General features: G+C 51.8%; 1 protein-coding gene across 1 annotated transcript in view; it reads right to left on the bottom strand.

Moving 5' to 3' along the window:
* The window catches only part of abca7 (ATP-binding cassette, sub-family A (ABC1), member 7), a 47,218-nt gene extending 26,557 nt beyond the window's left edge, over nt 1-20,661 (bottom strand). The window contains 10 exon segments of the mRNA XM_056415434.1: nt 514-839; nt 1,133-1,270; nt 1,354-1,463; nt 10,729-10,743; nt 11,514-11,645; nt 12,949-13,120; nt 14,354-14,467; nt 14,961-15,165; nt 17,586-17,807; nt 20,338-20,661. Of these exon segments, the coding sequence (XP_056271409.1) occupies nt 514-839; nt 1,133-1,270; nt 1,354-1,463; nt 10,729-10,743; nt 11,514-11,645; nt 12,949-13,120; nt 14,354-14,467; nt 14,961-15,165; nt 17,586-17,807; nt 20,338-20,340 (1,437 nt within the window). The 5' untranslated portion in view covers nt 20,341-20,661.
* Nucleotides 20,662-20,755: the final 94 nt, after the last annotated feature.

The raw sequence follows: 20,755 nt of genomic DNA, 5'->3' as shown, positions 1-20,755 counted from the left end.
AAAGGTTCACACAGGCAGCTACAGGACCAGCATGCACCTGGGTTATATGTAGGAGGAGAGGAACAGGACCAGCATGCACCTGGGTTATATGTAGGAGGAGAGGAACAGGACCAGCATGCACCTGGGTTATATGTAGGAGGAGAGGAACAGGACCAGCATGCACCTGGGTTATATGTAGGAGGAGTCAGCTACAGGACCAGCATGCACCTGGGTTATATGTAGGAGGAGAGGAACAGGACCAGCATGCACCTGGGTTATATGTAGGAGGAGAGGAACAGGACCAGCATGCACCTGGGTTATATGTAGGAGGAGAGGAACAGGACCAGCATGCACCTGGGTTATATGTAGGAGAGGTACAGGACCAGCATGCACCTGGGTTATATGTAGGAGGAGTCAGCTACAGGACCAGCATGCACCTGGGTTATATGTAGGAGGAGTCAGCTACAGGACCAGCATGCACCTGGGTCATATGTAGGAGGAGTCAGCTACAGGACCAGCATGCTAACATCAGACCTTGAGGGGCAGCGTGCTGCTGCTGGTGCTGCTGGTGCTGCTGGTGCTGCTGCTGGTGCTGGTGCTGCTGGTGCTGCTGGTGCTGCTGCTGGTGCTGCTGGTGCTGCTGGTGCTGCTGCTGGTGCTGCTGCTGGTGCTGCTGGTGCTGCTGCTGGTGTCCAGCCCCTCCCTCTTCACCACCGTCAGGTAGTAGCCAGATCCAAGGCGGGACTTCAGGAAGAGCGGCGAGCCGCAGCAGCACAGCTTCCCCTGGGAGATGATGGCGATGCGGTCGCCCAGCAGCTCGGCCTCGTCCATGTAGTGCGTGGACAGGACGATGGTGCGGTCTGACGGAGGAACACGCGCTTCACTTCACTCATGTGGCTCGTGGTTTTGCTTGTAATTGTTGTGGTTTTATTTCCTGACAGTTTCTAGATCTCAAAGAAAAGTACAGCCAGGTGTTTCAGAAAGGTTACAAAAGAATACTCCATGTACTCAGCACTTTATTGAGCCCACTCTTGGGTGATTGTATAAAGTAAAGATGTATAAACCTGTCAGGTTGTTGGTTGCTTTCTGGTCCTTTAAAATGTGGTTTTGCTCATAAAAACGAAGAGTTTCACCGATGCCATCGACCCTTCACCTTTGCGATATTTGAGCAGCAGATCCCAGATCCCTCTGCGTGAGTAAGGATCCACCCCGGCTGTGGGTTCATCCAGGACCACCACCTTAGAGCCCCCCACAAACGCGATGGCCACGGACAGCTTCCTCTGCATGCCACCTGGGACCCACAGGGAGGGTGTTACTTGTTGACTTCCCCCTCTGCAGAACACACACGCTCCTATTGTGGAGTCACACGTTTACCAGAGAGCTTTTTGGTCTGTTCGTGTCATTTGTGCAGAAGACCGACGTCGTCCAGCAGCGTGTCCATCTCAGCCGTCACCTGGTGTAGGGCCAATGAGACCCACAGGCTCCTCACGGTGAGTCTGAGGGCCACAGCATGAACCTGGTGTAGGGCCAATGAGACCCACAGGCTCCTCACGGTGAGTCTGAGGGCCACAGCATGAACCTGGTGTAGGGCCAATGAGACCCACAGGCTCCTCACGGTGAGTCTGAGGGCCACAGCATGAACCTGGTGTAGGGCCAATGAGACCCACAGGCTCCTCACGGTGAGTCTGAGGGCCACAGCATGAACCTGGTGTAGGGCCAATGAGACCCACAGGCTCCTCACGGTGAGTCTGAGGGCCACAGCATGAACCTGGTGTAGGGCCAATGAGACCCACAGGCTCCTCACGGTGAGTCTGAGGGCCACAGCATGAACCTGGTGTAGGGCCAATGAGACCCACAGGCTCCTCACGGTGAGTCTGAGGGCCACAGCATGAACCTGGTGTAGGGCCAATGAGACCCACAGGCTCCTCACGGTGAGTCTGAGGGCCACAGCATGAACCTGGTGTAGGGCCAATGAGACCCACAGGCTCCTCACGGTGAGTCTGAGGGCCACAGCATGAACCTGGTGTAGGGCCAATGAGACCCACAGGCTCCTCACGGTGAGTCTGAGGGCCACAGCATGAACCTGGTGTGGGGCCAATGAGACCCACAGGCTCCTCACGGTGAGTCTGAGGCCACAGCATGAACCTGGTGTAGGGCCAATGAGACCCACAGGCTCCTCACGGTGAGTCTGAGGGCCACAGCATGAACCTGGTGTAGGGCCAATGAGACCCACAGGCTCCTCACGGTGAGTCTGAGGCCACAGCATGAACCTGGTGTAGGGGCCAATGAGACCCACAGGCTCCTCACGGTGAGTCTGAGGGCCACAGCATGAACCTGGTGTGGGCCAATGAGACCCACAGGCTCCTCACGGTGAGTCTGAGGGCCACAGCATGAACCTGGTGTCGGGCCAATGAGACCCACAGGCTCCTCACGGTGAGTCTGAGGGCCACAGCATGAACCTGGTGTAGGGCCAATGAGACCCACAGGCTCCTCACGGTGAGTCTGAGGGCCACAGCATGAACCTGGTGTAGGGCCAATGAGACCCACAGGCTCCTCACGGTGAGTCTGAGGGCCACAGCATGAACCTGGTGTGGGGCCAATGAGACCCACAGGCTCCTCACGGTGAGTCTGAGGGCCACAGCATGAACCTGGTGTAGGGCCAATGAGACCCACAGGCTCCTCACGGTGAGTCTGAGGGCCACAGCATGAACCTGGTGTAGGGCCAATGAGACCCACAGGCTCCTCACGGTGAGTCTGAGGGCCACAGCATGAACCTGGTGTAGGGCCAATGAGACCCACAGGCTCCTCACGGTGAGTCTGAGGGCCACAGCATGAACCTGGTGTTGGGCCAATGAGACCCACAGGCTCCTCACGGTGAGTCTGAGGGCCACAGCATGAACCTGGTGTAGGGCCAATGAGACCCACAGGCTCCTCACGGTGAGTCTGAGGGCCACAGCATGAACCTGGTGTAGGGCCAATGAGACCCACAGGCTCCTCACGGTGAGTCTGAGGCCACAGCATGATCCTGGTGTAGGACCAATGAGACCCACAGGCTCCTCACGGTGAGTCTGAGGGCCACAGCATGAACCTGGTGTAGGGCCAATGAGACCCACAGGCTCCTCACGGTGAGTCTGAGGGCCACAGCATGAACCTGGTGTAGGGCCAATGAGACCCACAGGCTCCTCACGGTGAGTCTGAGGGCCACAGCATGAACCTGGTGTAGGGCCAATGAGACCCACAGGCTCCTCACGGTGAGTCTGAGGGCCACAGCATGAACCTGGTGTAGGGCCAATGAGACCCACAGGCTCCTCACGGTGAGTCTGAGGGCCACAGCATGAACCTGGTGTAGGGCCAATGAGACCCACAGGCTCCTCACGGTGAGTCTGAGGGCCACAGCATGAACCTGGTGTAGGGCCAATGAGACCCACAGGCTCCTCACGGTGAGTCTGAGAGCATGAACCTGGTGTAGGGCCAATGAGACCCACAGGCTCCTCACGGTGAGTCTGAGGCCACAGCATGAACCTGGTGTAGGGCCAATGAGACCCACAGGCTCCTCACGGTGAGTCTGAGGCCACAGCATGAACCTGGTGTGGGCCAATGAGACCCACAGGCTCCTCACGGTGAGTCTGAGGCCACAGCATGAACCTGGTGTGGGGCCAATGAGACCCACAGGCTCCTCACGGTGAGTCTGAGGCCACAGCATGAACCTGGTGTAGGGCCAATGAGACCCACAGGCTCCTCACGGTGAGTCTGAGGCCACAGCATGAACCTGGTGTAGGGCCAATGAGACCCACAGGCTCCTCACGGTGAGTCTGAGGGCCACAGCATGAACCTGGTGTGGGGCCAATGAGACCCACAGGCTCCTCACGGTGAGTCTGAGGCCACAGCATGAACCTGGTGTAGGGCCAATGAGACCCACAGGCTCCTCACGGTGAGTCTGAGGGCCACAGCATGAACCTGGTGTAGGGCCAATGAGACCCACAGGCTCCTCACGGTGAGTCTGAGGGCCACAGCATGAACCTGGTGTGGGGCCAATGAGACCCACAGGCTCCTCACGGTGAGTCTGAGGCCACAGCATGAACCTGGTGTAGGGCCAATGAGACCCACAGGCTCCTCACGGTGAGTCTGAGGGCCACAGCATGAACCTGGTGTAGGGCCAATGAGACCCACAGGCTCCTCACGGTGAGTCTGAGGGCCACAGCATGAACCTGGTGTAGGGCCAATGAGACCCACAGGCTCCTCACGGTGAGTCTGAGGGCCACAGCATGAACCTGGTGTAGGGCCAATGAGACCCACAGGCTCCTCACGGTGAGTCTGAGGGCCACAGCATGAACCTGGTGTAGGGCCAATGAGACCCACAGGCTCCTCACGGTGAGTCTGAGGGCCACAGCATGAACCTGGTGTGGGCCAATGAGACCCACAGGCTCCTCACGGTGAGTCTGAGGCCACAACATGAACCTGGTGTAGGGCCAATGAGACCCACAGGCTCCTCACGGTGAGTCTGAGGCCACAGCATGAACCTGGTGTGGGCCAATGAGACCCACAGGCTCCTCACGGTGAGTCTGAGGGCCACAGCATGAACCTGGTGTGGGCCAATGAGACCCACAGGCTCCTCACGGTGAGTCTGAGGGCCACAGCATGAACCTGGTGTGGGCCAATGAGACCCACAGGCTCCTCACGGTGAGTCTGAGGCCACAGCATGAACCTGGTGTGGGGCCAATGAGACCCACAGGCTCCTCACGGTGAGTCTGAGGCCCACAGCATGAACCTGGTGTAGGGCCAATGAGACCCACAGGCTCCTCCACGGTGAGTCTGAGGCCACAACATGAACCTGGTGTAGGGCCAATGAGACCCACAGGCTCCTCACGATGAGTCTGAGGCCACAGCATGAACCTGGTGTAGGGCCAATGAGACCCACAGGCTCCTCACGGTGAGTCTGAGGGCCACAGCATGAACCTGGTGTGGGCCAATGAGACCCACAGGCTCCTCACGGTGAGTCTGAGGGCCACAGCATGAACCTGGTGTGGGCCAATGAGACCCACAGGCTCCTCACGGTGAGTCTGAGGGCCACAGCATGAACCTGGTGTTGGGCCAATGAGACCCACAGGCTCCTCACGGTGAGTCTGAGGGCCACAGCATGAACCTGGTGTAGGGCCAATGAGACCCACAGGCTCCTCACGGTGAGTCTGAGGCCACAGCATGAACCTGGTGTAGGGCCAATGAGACCCACAGGCTCCTCACGGTGAGTCTGAGGGCCACAGCATGAACCTGGTGTAGGGCCAATGAGACCCACAGGCTCCTCACGGTGAGTCTGACGCTCACAGCATGAACCTGGTGTAGGGCCAATGAGACCCACAGGCTCCTCACGGTGAGTCTGAGGGCCACAACATGAACCTGGTGTAGGGCCAATGAGACCCACAGGCTCCTCACGGTGAGTCTGAGGGCCACAGCATGAACCTGGTGTAGGGCCAATGAGACCCACAGGCTCCTCACGGTGAGTCTGTGGCTCACAGCATGAACCTGGTGTAGGGCCAATGAGACCCACAGGCTCCTCACGGTGAGTCTGAGGGCCACAGCATGAACCTGGTGTAGGGGCCAATGAGACCCACAGGCTCCTCACGGTGAGTCTGAGGGCCACAGCATGAACCTGGTGTAGGGCCAATGAGACCCACAGGCTCCTCACGGTGAGTCTGAGGGCCACAGCATGAACCTGGTGTAGGGCCAATGAGACCCACAGGCTCCTCACGGTGAGACTGTAGGCCACAACATGAACCTGGTGTAGGGCCAATGAGACCCACAGGCTCCTCACGGTGAGTCTGAGGGCCACAGCATGAACCTGGTGTTGGGCCAATGAGACCCACAGGCTCCTCACGGTGAGTCTGAGGCCACAGCATGAACCTGGTGTAGGGCCAATGAGACCCACAGGCTCCTCACGGTGAGTCTGAGGGCCACAGCATGAACCTGGTGTAGGGCCAATGAGACCCACAGGCTCCTCACGGTGAGTCTGAGGGCCACAGCATGAACCTGGTGTAGGGCCAATGAGACCCACAGGCTCCTCACGGTGAGTCTGAGGGCCACAGCATGAACCTGGTGTAGGGCCAATGAGACCCACAGGCTCCTCACGGTGAGTCTGAGGGCCACAGCATGAACCTGGTGTAGGGCCAATGAGACCCACAGGCTCCTCACGGTGAGTCTGAGGCCACAGCATGAACCTGGTGTGGGGCCAATGAGACCCACAGGCTCCTCACGGTGAGTCTGAGGGCCACAGCATGAACCTGGTGTAGGGCCAATGAGACCCACAGGCTCCTCACGGTGAGTCTGAGGGCCACAGCATGAACCTGGTGTAGGGCCAATGAGACCCACAGGCTCCTCACGGTGAGTCTGAGGGCCACAGCATGAACCTGGTGTAGGGCCAATGAGACCCACAGGCTCCTCACGGTGAGTCTGAGGCCACAGCATGAACCTGGTGTAGGGCCAATGAGACCCACAGGCTCCTCACGGTGAGTCTGAGGGCCACAGCATGAACCTGGTGTAGGGCCAATGAGACCCACAGGCTCCTCACGGTGAGTCTGAGGGCCACAGCATGAACCTGGTGTAGGGCCAATGAGACCCACAGGCTCCTCACGGTGAGTCTGAGGGCCACAGCATGAACCTGGTGTGGGCCAATGAGACCCACAGGCTCCTCACGGAGAGTCTGAGGGCCACAGCATGAACCTGGTGTGGGGCCAATGAGACCCACAGGCTCCTCACGGTGAGTCTGAGGGCCACAGCATGAACCTGGTGTAGGGCCAATGAGACCCACAGGCTCCTCACGGTGAGTCTGAGGGCCACAACATGAACCTGGTGTAGGGCCAATGAGACCCACAGGCTCCTCACGGTGAGTCTGAGGGCCACAGCATGAACCTGGTGTAGGGCCAATGAGACCCACAGGCTCCTCACGGTGAGTCTGAGGGCCACAGCATGAACCTGGTGTAGGACCAATGAGACCCACAGGCTCCTCACGGTGAGTCTGAGGGCCACAGCATGAACCTGGTGTGGGCCAATGAGACCCACAGGCTCCTCACGGTGAGTCTGAGGGCCACAGCATGAACCTGGTGTAGGGCCAATGAGACCCACAGGCTCCTCACGGTGAGTCTGAGGCCACAGCATGAACCTGGTGTAGGGCCAATGAGACCCACAGGCTCCTCACGGTGAGTCTGAGGGCCACAGCATGAACCTGGTGTAGGGCCAATGAGACCCACAGGCTCCTCACGGTGAGTCTGAGGGCCACAGCATGAACCTGGTGTAGGGCCAATGAGACCCACAGGCTCCTCACGGTGAGTCTGAGGGCCACAGCATGAACCTGGTGTAGGGCCAATGAGACCCACAGGCTCCTCACGGTGAGTCTGAGGGCCACAGCATGAACCTGGTGTGGGGCCAATGAGACCCACAGGCTCCTCACGGTGAGTCTGAGGGCCACAGCATGAACCTGGTGTCGGGCCAATGAGACCCACAGGCTCCTCACGGTGAGTCTGAGGGCCACAGCATGAACCTGGTGTAGGGCCAATGAGACCCACAGGCTCCTCACGGTGAGTCTGAGGGCCACAGCATGAACCTGGTGTGGGCCAATGAGACCCACAGGCTCCTCACGGTGAGTCTGAGGCCACAGCATGAACCTGGTGTAGGGCCAATGAGACCCACAGGCTCCTCACGGTGAGTCTGAGGCCACAGCATGAACCTGGTGTAGGGCCAATGAGACCCACAGGCTCCTCACGGTGAGTCTGAGGCCACAGCATGAACCTGGTGTGGGCCAATGAGACCCACAGGCTCCTCACGGTGAGTCTGAGGGCCACAGCATGAACCTGGTGTGGGGCCAATGAGACCCACAGGCTCCTCACGGTGAGTCTGAGGCCACAGCATGAACCTGGTGTGGGGCCAATGAGACCCACAGGCTCCTCACGGTGAGTCTGAGGGCCACAGCATGAACCTGGTGTGGGGCCAATGAGACCCACAGGCTCCTCACGGTGAGTCTGAGGGCCACAGCATGAACCTGGTGTGGGCCAATGAGACCCACAGGCTCCTCACGGTGAGTCTGAGGCCACAGCATGAACCTGGTGTAGGGCCAATGAGACCCACAGGCTCCTCACGGTGAGTCTGAGGCCACAGCATGAACCTGGTGTAGGGCCAATGAGACCCACAGGCTCCTCACGGTGAGTCTGAGGGCCACAGCATGAACCTGGTGTGGGGCCAATGAGACCCACAGGCTCCTCACGGTGAGTCTGAGGCCACAGCATGAACCTGGTGTGGGGCCAATGAGACCCACAGGCTCCTCACGGTGAGTCTGAGGGCCACAGCATGAACCTGGTGTAGGGCCAATGAGACCCACAGGCTCCTCACGGTGAGTCTGAGGGCCACAGCATGAACCTGGTGTAGGGCCAATGAGACCCACAGGCTCCTCACGGTGAGTCTGAGGCCACAGCATGAACCTGGTGTGGGCCAATGAGACCCACAGGCTCCTCACGGTGAGTCTGAGGCCACAGCATGAACCTGGTGTAGGGCCAATGAGACCCACAGGCTCCTCACGGTGAGTCTGAGGGCCACAGCATGAACCTGGTGTAGGGCCAATGAGACCCACAGGCTCCTCACGGTGAGTCTGAGGGCCACAGCATGAACCTGGTGTGGGCCAATGAGACCCACAGGCTCCTCACGGTGAGTCTGAGGCCACAGCATGAACCTGGTGTAGGGCCAATGAGACCCACAGGCTCCTCACGGTGAGTCTGAGGGCCACAGCATGAACCTGGTGTAGGGCCAATGAGACCCACAGGCTCCTCACGGTGAGTCTGAGGGCCACAGCATGAACCTGGTGTAGGGCCAATGAGACCCACAGGCTCCTCACGGTGAGTCTGAGGGCCACAGCATGAACCTGGTGTGGGGCCAATGAGACCCACAGGCTCCTCACGGTGAGTCTGAGGGCCACAGCATGAACCTGGTGTAGGGCCAATGAGACCCACAGGCTCCTCACGGTGAGTCTGAGGGCCACAGCATGAACCTGGTGAGGGCCAATGAGACCCACAGGCTCCTCACGGTGAGTCTGAGGGCCACAGCATGAACCTGGTGTAGGGCCAATGAGACCCACAGGCTCCTCACGGTGAGTCTGAGGGCCACAGCATGAACCTGGTGTAGGGCCAATGAGACCCACAGGCTCCTCACGGTGAGTCTGAGGCCACAGCATGAACCTGGTGTAGGGCCAATGAGACCCACAGGCTCCTCACGGTGAGTCTGAGGGCCACAGCATGAACCTGGTGTAGGGCCAATGAGACCCACAGGCTCCTCACGGTGAGTCTGAGGGCCACAGCATGAACCTGGTGTAGGGCCAATGAGACCCACAGGCTCCTCACGGTGAGTCTGAGGGCCACAGCATGAACCTGGTGTAGGGCCAATGAGACCCACAGGCTCCTCACGGTGAGTCTGAGCGCCACAGCATGAACCTGGTGTAGGGCCAATGAGACCCACAGGCTCCTCACGGTGAGTCTGAGGGCCACAGCATGAACCTGGTGTAGGGCCAATGAGACCCACAGGCTCCTCACGGTGAGTCTGAGGGCCACAGCATGAACCTGGTGTAGGGCCAATGAGACCCACAGGCTCCTCACGGTGAGTCTGAGGCCACAGCATGAACCTGGTGTAGGGCCAATGAGACCCACAGGCTCCTCACGGTGAGTCTGAGGCCACAGCATGAACCTGGTGTAGGGCCAATGAGACCCACAGGCTCCTCACGGTGAGTCTGAGGGCCACACCATGAACCTGGTGGGGCCAATGAGACCCACAGGCTCCTCACGGTGAGTCTGAGGCCACAGCATGAACCTGGTGTAGGGCCAATGAGACCCACAGGCTCCTCACGGTGAGTCTGAGGGCCACAGCATGAACCTGGTGTAGGGCCAATGAGACCCACAGGCTCCTCACGGTGAGTCTGAGGGCCACAGCATGAACCTGGTGTGGGCCAATGAGACCCACAGGCTCCTCACGGTGAGTCTGAGGCCACAGCATGTACCTGGTGTAGGGCCAATGAGACCCACAGGCTCCTCACGGTGAGTCTGAGGGCCACAGCATGAACCTGGTGTAGGGGCCAATGAGACCCACAGGCTCCTCACGGTGAGTCTGAGGGCCACAGCATGAACCTGGTGTAGGGCCAATGAGACCCACAGGCTCCTCACGGTGAGTCTGAGGGCCACAGCATGAACCTGGTGTAGGGCCAATGAGACCCACAGGCTCCTCACGGTGAGTCTGAGGGCCACAGCATGAACCTGGTGTAGGGCCAATGAGACCCACAGGCTCCTCACGGTGAGTCTGAGGCCACAGCATGAACCTGGTGTAGGGCCAATGAGACCCACAGGCTCCTCACGGTGAGTCTGAGGGCCACAGCATGAACCTGGTGTAGGGCCAATGAGACCCACAGGCTCCTCACGGTGAGTCTGAGGGCCACAGCATGAACCTGGTGTAGGGCCAATGAGACCCACAGGCTCCTCACGGTGAGTCTGAGGGCCACAGCATGAACCTGGTGTAGGGCCAATGAGACCCACAGGCTCCTCACGGTGAGTCTGAGGGCCACAGCATGAACCTGGTGTAGGGCCAATGAGACCCACAGGCTCCTCACGGTGAGTCTGAGGCGCAGAGGATGAACCTGGTGGAGGGCCAATGAGACCCACAGGCTCCTCACGGTGAGTCTGAGGGCCACAGCATGAACCTGGTGTAGGGCCAATGAGACCCACAGGCTCCTCCACGGTGAGTCTGAGGCCACAGCATGAACCTGGTGTGGGGCCAATGAGACCCACAGGCTCCTCACGGTGAGTCTGAGGGCCACAGCATGAACCTGGTGTAGGGCCAATGAGACCCACAGGCTCCTCACGGTGAGTCTGAGGGCCACAGCATGAACCTGGTGTAGGGCCAATGAGACCCACAGGCTCCTCACGGTGAGTCTGAGGGCCACAGCATGAACCTGGTGTAGGGCCAATGAGACCCACAGGCTCCTCACGGTGAGTCTGAGGGCCACAGCATGAACCTGGTGTAGGGCCAATGAGACCCACAGGCTCCTCACGGTGAGTCTGATAATCATCTTTTTCATAGTAATGTGACTGATTTACTAAAATTGGTTCTCAGTAATTCTAACGGATCCCTGTATAGCTCCTCCTAACTAACTAATAGCTCGTTTATTTTCTTCCTTTGGGTCACAATACATTAATTAAACTGGTAAACTATCACCACCGTGAAGAGCTTTAGCCTCGTACGTTCCATTTGACTATAAACGTTACGCGATTCCTTTTACCTTTTCAAAATAAAGGTCTGATGTAGCTATTAGAGAGGAAGTGGATTAAAACCTCTATAAATCCTTGAGACAATACAACATCAAAAGGCATCCATCAAAACCAATAAGGCAATCCACCCCAACAATCACCCTTCCGTGGGGTTGTTTACACTAATACATTGAACAGAAGCTGCTCGTGTGAGATCCATCAACCCGAACCCGGGGGGTCAGAACATAGACGACGGCGGAGCCTCACATGTCAAACAGGACGTTGTGTTGAGGACAGACGCCCAGCGTCCGGCGGATCATGTCCATGTCGTGCCGGATGTCCAGACCGTTGATGTACACGGTGCCCGAGGTCGGAGGGAACAGGCCGGTCAGGACGGAGCTGACACACACACACACACATCACAACAGTACTGTGTTACAAACACACCTCTGTGGCCGTGTAGGAGGGTTGAACAGGACAATAACAGAGTGAAGATGTAGGAGGAGTGAACAGGACAATAACAGAGAGAAGATGAAGATGTAGGAGGAGTGAACAGGACAATAACAGAGAGAAGATGAAGATGTAGGAGGAGTGAACAGGACAATAACAGAGAGAAGATGAAGATGTAGGAGGGTTGAACAGGACAATAACAGAGAGAAGATGAAGATGTAGGAGGAGTGAACAGGACAATAACAGAGAGAAGATGAAGATGTAGGAGGAGTGAACAGGACAATAACAGAAGATGAAGATGTAGGAGGAGTGAACAGGACAATAACAGAGAGAAGATGAAGATGTAGGAGGAGTGAACAGGACAATAACAGAGAGAAGATGAAGATGTAGGAGGAGTGAACAGGACAATAACAGAAGATGTAGATGTAGGAGGAGTGAACAGGACAATAACAGAGAGAAGATGAAGATGTAGGAGGAGTGAACAGGACAATAACAGAGAGAAGATGAAGATGTAGGAGGAGTGAACAGGACAATAACAGAGAGAAGATGAAGATGTAGGAGGAGTGAACAGGACAATAACAGAAGATGTAGATGTAGGAGGAGTGAACAGGACAATAACAGAGAGAAGATGAAGATGTAGGAGGAGTGAACAGGACAATAACAGAGAGAAGATGTAGGAGGAGTGAACAGGACAATAACAGAGAGAAGATGAAGATGTAGGAGGAGTGAACAGGACAATAACAGAGAGAAGATGAAGATGTAGGAGGAGTGAACAGGACAATAACAGAGAGAAGATGTAGGAGGAGTGAACAGGACAATAACAGAGAGAAGATGAAGATGTAGGAGGAGTGAACAGGACAATAACAGAGAGAAGATGTAGGAGGAGTGAACAGGACAATAACAGAGAGAAGATGAAGATGTAGGAGGAGTGAACAGGACAATAACAGAAGATGAAGATGTAGGAGGAGTGAACAGGACAATAACAGAGAGAAGATGAAGATGTAGGAGGAGTGAACAGGACAATAACAGAAGATGAAGATGTAGGAGGAGTGAACAGGACAATAACAGAGAGAAGATGAAGATGTAGGAGGAGTGAACAGGACAATAACAGAGAGAAGATGTAGGAGGAGTGAACAGGACAATAACGTTATCCTTTAAGGCCCAGAACATGACAAGAACTGAGGCGACATCCCCTGTGAGACGTTTCTCAGGATGCTCTCCTCGTGAGACTCGTCTCCCTCTCGGCGCTCACATGGTGGTGGTTTTGCCGGCTCCGTTGTGGCCGAGGAACGAGGTGATCTGGCCCTCGTAGAACTTCAGGTTCAGGTGGTTCACGGCCAGCTTGGCTCCCTTCTTGTAAATCTTCACCAGGTTTGTGACACTCACACCCGGGGTCAGGTCCGTGGGTTCTGCTTCTATGTGCTCTGAGGACAGAACACGATGGAGGTGATGTGTGTATATATATATATATTAGGGCTGTGAAACGATTAACATTTTTAATCAGGTTAATCACAGGTTTCTGTGGATTAATCATGATTAATCACATATATACATTCAGGGTTTTTCCTGGGTCAAAATGGGTCTTCGGTGCTCCCAAAAAAATGTTTTGCTCGCTACGCGCGCACCGTCTGTCCGTTGAGTGAGTGATCAGCAGCTGGCCGCTCGGTCCATTCGCGCACCTCACAGTTACGTATTGATCAGACAAGAAGACACGCTTATCAACTCCAGTGTTTCCCCTCCTACTATAACAGGGGGAAATCTCCACCCGTCACCCTGTAATTTTCGTCTACCCCCCCCCCCCCCGTCAACAATTCTCAGCTCGCGCGACAGAGCGATGCGCTCGCCGGCATCAAAGGCATCGAAGCTCTGCGGCGACCGCGATCGACATATTGAACACCCCTGCATTAAAACATTAAAGAGCCGAGAGTTTTTTTCAGCGTGAGAAATACGATGTGTGGCGGGAGTGCGTGAGTTAAGACCGAAATGCGTGAGTCTCACGCTCAATGCGTGACACTTGAGAGCCCTGCATTGCTCACCAGTGCACATGCCGGCATCCGAGCTCTGCAGCGCGCGAGACGGAGATCGGAGTCGTGTTAACGCGACACTAGAGACAGAATGACACGCTGCTGGAGAGACGACCAACAACAGACGGACTGGAAACTCATTCTGCGCATGCGTTAAATGCGTTAAAAGAAAATAACTAGTTAAACCTGTAATTTAATTAACGCGTTATTTTTCACAGCACTAATATATATATACACATATGTCATGTATGATGTGAGCAGAACTCATCAGCCAAAGGGTCACAATATGTTTTACATGTATAACTACAGAATATAACTCATAACTCCCCCACAGGACATGAAGGATAACTCAGGCGGTGCCGGGACGCAGACACCAGGTGAAGTCAGGTTCACTCTGATCTGAACTCTTAATGTGCTTATCGTCTCAGCAGGACCTTTTACTCTCTTGGCTTAAGCACAAAACAACCAGCACAGACTTTAAACTGCTGTGAAGACGACAATAAACAGCTACTGGTTAGTAATACGAGCGGTAGCTTGAGAACTGTCCCACTGTGGGACAAAGAAACTGCAGTAGATGAAAGGTCACGATTTGACCTCTACGTGAACCCGACAGCAGCTTCCAGAGCGCCGTACCTTCGTCCTGTTCTGCAGGTGCGGGGGGGATCGGCATGCCGGCCTCCAGGGGAACTCCCCCCCAGTAGTTGACCTGGAAGATGAAGTACCAGGGCCGGGAGATCCCGTATTCACCTGGAGGGAAACACAGAGTCACAATGTTAGAGCTGCACTTTGATGAACCAGTTGAACCAGTTGAACCAGTGTCACTTGCTGAGTGAGTACATGGTAACCTGTATTACACGGTATTATAACCTATATAACCCCCAATAATACATCCAGACTCATTATTTTAAGAATGAATCAAATAAGCCATTGCAGCACACGAGAAGATAAAGACATGTATATTTTTAAGAAAAGAAAACACTAATTTGATTTTAGACTATTGACCACAGTCCATCAGCTTGAAGTTGCAGCTTTCACATATTACATCATAATGTTTTCATATTGGGATCTCCAGTCCCGTCTAAACTAAACACTTTAAGACCATTTTAAAGTTTGCAGTGTCTCTTGTCAGGATGTGCTCGGCCTACATTTCCCACATCAATGAGCCTCACTGACCCCTTTGAGCAACACAAAGGACACACGATCCTCCCAAACAGGGTGAGTGCAGCTATGACCCTCATACCAGGAAACACGGCCTCGATGTAGCAGGCGGCCGCGCCGTAGAGGAAGGCGTCCACGTACAGCATGACGATGGCGGTGGTGAAGCTGTACGAGTCGCCCTCCACGGGGCTGGAGTGCAGGTTGGACCACTGGATGCCGACGCCTTGCTCCTCGTACTGAGAGAAGTACTCGCAGCCGAAGCCGAAGGCCACAGGAGACAGGAAGCTCTGAGGACAGAGGAGACGACCTTCAACCAGGAGGACACTTGGAACGCTGCCAGGAAGCTCAGGTCAATGGAATTAGAAACTTTATCCAATGAATGAATTAGATAACTTTTAAGGAATTAGATACATTATATAATGAATGAATAAGTTACATTTGAATGAATGAATTAGATAACTTTGAAGGAATTAGACACATTTAAATGAATTAGATACATTTGATTGAATTAGATACATTTGATTGAATTAGACACATTGAATGTCATGGTTAATTTCCCTATTCCATCTGCTCATTGAGTTAATGTTATCACGAGAACTACCTGCTCTAGAACTACCTGCTCTCGAACTACTTGTTCTCGAACTACCTGCTCTAGAACTACCTGTTCTAGAACTACCTGCTCTAGAACTACCTGCTCTAGAACTACCTGCTCTCGAACTACTTGTTCTAGAACTACCTGCTCTAGAACTACCTGCTCTCGAACTACTTGTTCTAGAACTACCTGCACTAGAACTACCTGCTCTAGAACTACTTGTTCTCGAACTACTTGTTCTAGAACTACCTGCTCTAGAACTACTTGCGCTAGAACTACCTGTTCTAGAACTACTTGTTCTCGAACTACTTGTTCTCGAACTACCTGCTCTAGAACTACTTGCTCTAGAACTACCTGCTCTAGAACTACCTGCTCTAGAACTACCTGCTCTAGAACTACCTGCCCTAGAACTACTTGCTCTAGAACGACCTGCTCTAGAACTACCTGCTCTAGAACTACCTGCTCTAGAACTACCTGTTCTATAACTACCTGCTCTAGAACTACTTGTTCTAGAACTACCTGTTCTAGAACTACCTGCTCTAGAACGACTTGCTCTAGAACTACCTGTTCTAGAACTACCTGCTCTAGAACTACCTGTTCTAGAACTACCTGTTCTAGATCTACCTGTTCTAGAACGACTTGCTCTAGAAGTACCTGCTCTAGAACTACTTGTTCTATAACTACCTGCTCTAGAACTACTTGTTCTAGAACTACCTGCTCTAGAACTACCTGCTCTAGAACTACCTGCTCTAGAACTACCTGCTCTAGAACTACCTGCTCTAGAACTACCTGCTCTAGAACTACCTGTTCTATAACTACCTGCTCTAGAACTACTTGTTCTAGAACTACCTGCTCTAGAACTACCTGTTATAGAACTACCTGTTCTAGAACTACCTGCTCTAGAACTACCTGTTCTAGAACGACTTGCTCTAGAACTACCTGTTCTAGAACTACCTGCTCTAGAACTACTTGTTCTAGAACTACCTGTTCTAGAACTACCTGCTCTAGAACTACCTGTTCTAGAACTACTTGTTCTAGAACTACCTGCTCTAGAACTACCTGCTCTAGAACTACTTGCGCTAGAACTACCTGTTCTAGAACTACTTGTTCTCGAACTACTTGTTCTCGAACTACCTGCTCTAGAACTACCTGCTCTAGAACTACTTGCTCTAGAACTACCTGCTCTAGAACTACCTGCTCTAGAACTACCTGCCCTAGAACTACTTGCTCTAGAACGACCTGCTCTAGAACTACCTGCTCTAGAACTACCTGCTCTAGAACTACCTGTTCTATAACTACCTGCTCTAGAACTACTTGTTCTAGAACTACCTGTTCTAGAACTACCTGCTCTAGAACTACCTGTTATAGAACTACCTGTTCTAGAACTACCTACTCTAGAACTACCTGTTCTAGAACGACTTGCTCTAGAACTACCTGTTCTAGAACTACCTGCTCTAGAACTACTTGTTCTAGAACTACCTGTTCTAGAACTACCTGCTCTAGAACTACCTGTTCTAGATCTACCTGTTCTAGAACGACTTGCTCTAGAAGTACCTGCTCTAGAACTACTTGTTCTATAACTACCTGCTCTAGAACTACTTGTTCTAGAACTACCTGCTCGATAACTACCTGCTCTAGAACTACCTGTTCTAGAACTACCTGCTCTAGAACTACTTGCTCTAGAAGTACCTGCTCTAGAAGTACCTGCTCTAGAACTACTTGTTCTAGAACTACCTGCTCTAGAAGTACCTGCTCTAGAACTACCTGCTCTAGAACTACCTGTTCTAGAACTACTTGTTCTAGAACTACCTGCTCTAGAACGACCTGCTCTAGAACTACCTGTTCTAGAACTACCTGCCCTAGAACTACTTGTTCTAGAACTACCTGCTCTAGAACGACCTGCTCTAGAACTACTTGTTCTAGAACTACTTGTTCTAGAACTACCTGCTCTAGAATGACCTGCTCTAGAACTACTTGTTCTAGAACTACTTGTTCTAGAACTACCTGCTCTAGAACGACCTGCTCTAGAACTACTTGTTCTAGAACTACCTGCTCTAGAACTACCTGCTCTAGAACTACCTGCTCTAGAACTGTGGACCTGAGCCTGTTACTCACAGCGAGGACCCGGTAGGTGGTGTTGAGGCGGTCTCTCCACGCCACACACAGGACGTACGGCAGGTAGAGCCCAAAGTAGATGAGCCCTCCACAGGCAGCAGCCAGGTTGGCTTTGGAGAAGAACGTGCTGATGAGGAAGCACTGCATGATGGTGGCGGTGGCGAACGCCGTCAGGAAGAAGAACACCAAGGACGGGTCGCTGTAGGGCAGGATGTCCCCCCACTGGAGATGAGACAAAGTAGAATCACCACCACCACCATCATATTCATATAATATATATAAAATACAATATATATAATATTTATACATAAATATATATATTTAGAAATATAATCTATATATCAATGTGTATATCAAATATATATTATACACTGAAATATAATATATATATAAATTAATTTAATATATAAATATAATATATATACATATTATATTTATATATGTATAATATATCTATAAATTATATATAAATATTTTTAGAACATGAATATATATAAGTATAATATATATGTATATTATATTCAGAAATATATATATATATACAATGTATAAAATATATCTATATATTTAACATGTATATATATATATTAGGGCTGTCAGCGTTAACGCGTTAATCTATGCGATTAATTTGGCCGCGTTAACGCACTAAAATATTTTTTTTTTAAACCGCGGCAGTACGGTTTGACACTGTTTCCGTTTTTAAAACAATTATTCCTCCGCGAAAATAAGGATCATAAATGAGTTTAACTCGTGGATGAATCAGTCGGGTTTCCTCCTGCTCTCCTTCCTCCCGTCTCCCCCTCTGATACACAGAGGAACGGAGGGCGACGTGTCGGGGGACGCGGCGCGGAAAGAACTCGTCACACGAAACCTTCACCGTGATTGGTCAATCCGTTTGTCTGTCAACATTTCGGGAAAAAACAACCAATGAACACTCAGTAAATCACAAAGGACCTCCCACCTCACAGGTAAGGCTCATTAGCAGCCTGTCAGTCAGAGAGCAGAGAACACGGCGCGAGGACAATGAGCCTCATTGAATAGAGCTGAGATTGTTCTGGAATGTTTGATGTATAACCATGGACGGATTAAGAAACCACGGGCCCCTGGGCCTGGACGTGTCAATGGCCCCCCCCCCCCCACCCGCTTTTTTTATATATATATATTTTTTTTACATCACTAACAAAACAGTCCGTATGGAACAACGATACCGGAGCTGAGCAGACATCACGCGAATTATATGACCATGACATGAATGACTTAAGCCTAGCATATACCGGCTATGGCGCATCGTGTCATATCATCATATCAATACAAAGTTAATAACAGCTACTTCATGCAGAGGCTCTGGATTAGGGGCCCCCTAAACTCATGGGCCCCTGGTGCCGGTAGGCTCGTTCGGTAATCCATCCCTCAGTAGGACTATTGGGGCCCTGTTACTGACATGAATGACTTAAGCCCAGCATATACCGGCTACGGCGCATCGTGTCATATCATCATATTCATATCAATACAATGTTAATAACAGCAACGTCACGCGAGGAGGCTCAGGCCCAGGGGCCCCCTGAGCTCATGGGCCCCTGGGCCCGGTAGGCCCGTTGGTTAATCCATCCCTGTGTATAACACGTGGGGGTGTGTCATATGCAAAAGACTTTAAACGGTGAATTTAATTTATTTTGTAAAATGTATAAAATGCCCCCAGCCTCCAGAGGGTGAACAGGACATATGTGAATGTCAGTCAGTTACCAAGGCCACTGGTTCTGCTGTTCAGTGGTAAAGATGACAGGACCAATGGGGTCTCAATATACTTCTTTTTTTTACTAATCTGATGTTTCACTGAAGAAACAATTTATCATCCACAATATTAAATACCTCGCTGGCACTGTATATGTAGGAGCCTCTTTGAAAACACAGCTCTGTGTGAAGTTTTGTCTTTAAAAAGAAGGAACAAACTTTCAATCGCGATTAATCGCGATTAATTAATCGCAATTTCAAAATGTGCGATTAATTAGTTTTTTTTTTTTAATCGATTGACAGCCCTATATATAATATATACATATATATATAAATACACATGAATATATACATACACAAATATATGTATATATAAATATCCATATAAATATCCAGATATATATCCACATATATACACATAAATATCCACATATATATATTAGTGCTGTGAAAAATAACACGTTATGATTAAATTACAGGATTAATTAGTTAATTTTTTTTAACACATTTAACACATGCGCAGAATGAGCTTCCAATCCGTCTGTGGTCGTCTCTACAGCAGCATGTCATTTTGTCTCTAAAAAAAGTCACTTGCACCCCCCCCCCCCCCCCCTCTGTTTAAGGACTTAATCTCCAGAGCTCCTGATCCTCACAGTTTACCTGTTCGCTCACTTTCACATTTACTTTTTCTCTGTGAACGGCGTCAGACGACTGCCTCTTCCTCCTGTGCTGTAGTATCTAAATAATCTGAAGCTCAGGGTCATTTAGTTTCATATATATTATATAAATACATATAATATATATATACACACAATATTTACATATACTATATCATATATAGTATTATTATTTAATACAATATAAATATATAATATATATAGGATTATTATTTAATATAAATATATAATATTATTATTTAATATAAATATATAAATAAATATCACACAACAAATATAGCTGATGTCAATATTACTTTACATCTTAAAACTCTCATGACACGTGTTAAATGAACTTAACTAACCATCAACAGTCCTTCTCCAAACCAACATGAGGCATTGCAATAGAGAAGCTCGTCACAGGGAAACACGCAGCGCTCCTGTAACGATGACTAGCAGGTAACCTCATCCGAGGGAAACACCGAGCTAACCTTACGGATACAGCCTCGAGCAGGTCATAAAGATGCCGGAGACCGTCCACAAAACAACACACACGTCACGTCCTCTGAAGACTCGTCTAAGTGTCGCTTTTTATTACCTTTCTGTGAAATAGGTGCTTAATTCTCCTCTCGGCGTCGCGGAAGCGCCAGCGGCCGGCGGCTCGTCTGACTCTTCGTGTCCCGGGTGAGCAGCGAGAAGTCAGGAGTCCCGCCCACACGCGACGCCGATTGGCCACAGTATGTTTCAAGGGCGGGGTCGCGGAAGCCGGTCAAGATTCTGATT

This window comes from Pseudoliparis swirei, chromosome 5, assembly GCF_029220125.1.
Source record: "Pseudoliparis swirei isolate HS2019 ecotype Mariana Trench chromosome 5, NWPU_hadal_v1, whole genome shotgun sequence".
Taxonomy (NCBI): Eukaryota; Metazoa; Chordata; class Actinopteri; order Perciformes; family Liparidae; genus Pseudoliparis; species Pseudoliparis swirei.
Note: the sequence above shows the minus strand (reverse complement) of the source record. Positions and strands in the feature narration are given on the sequence as shown.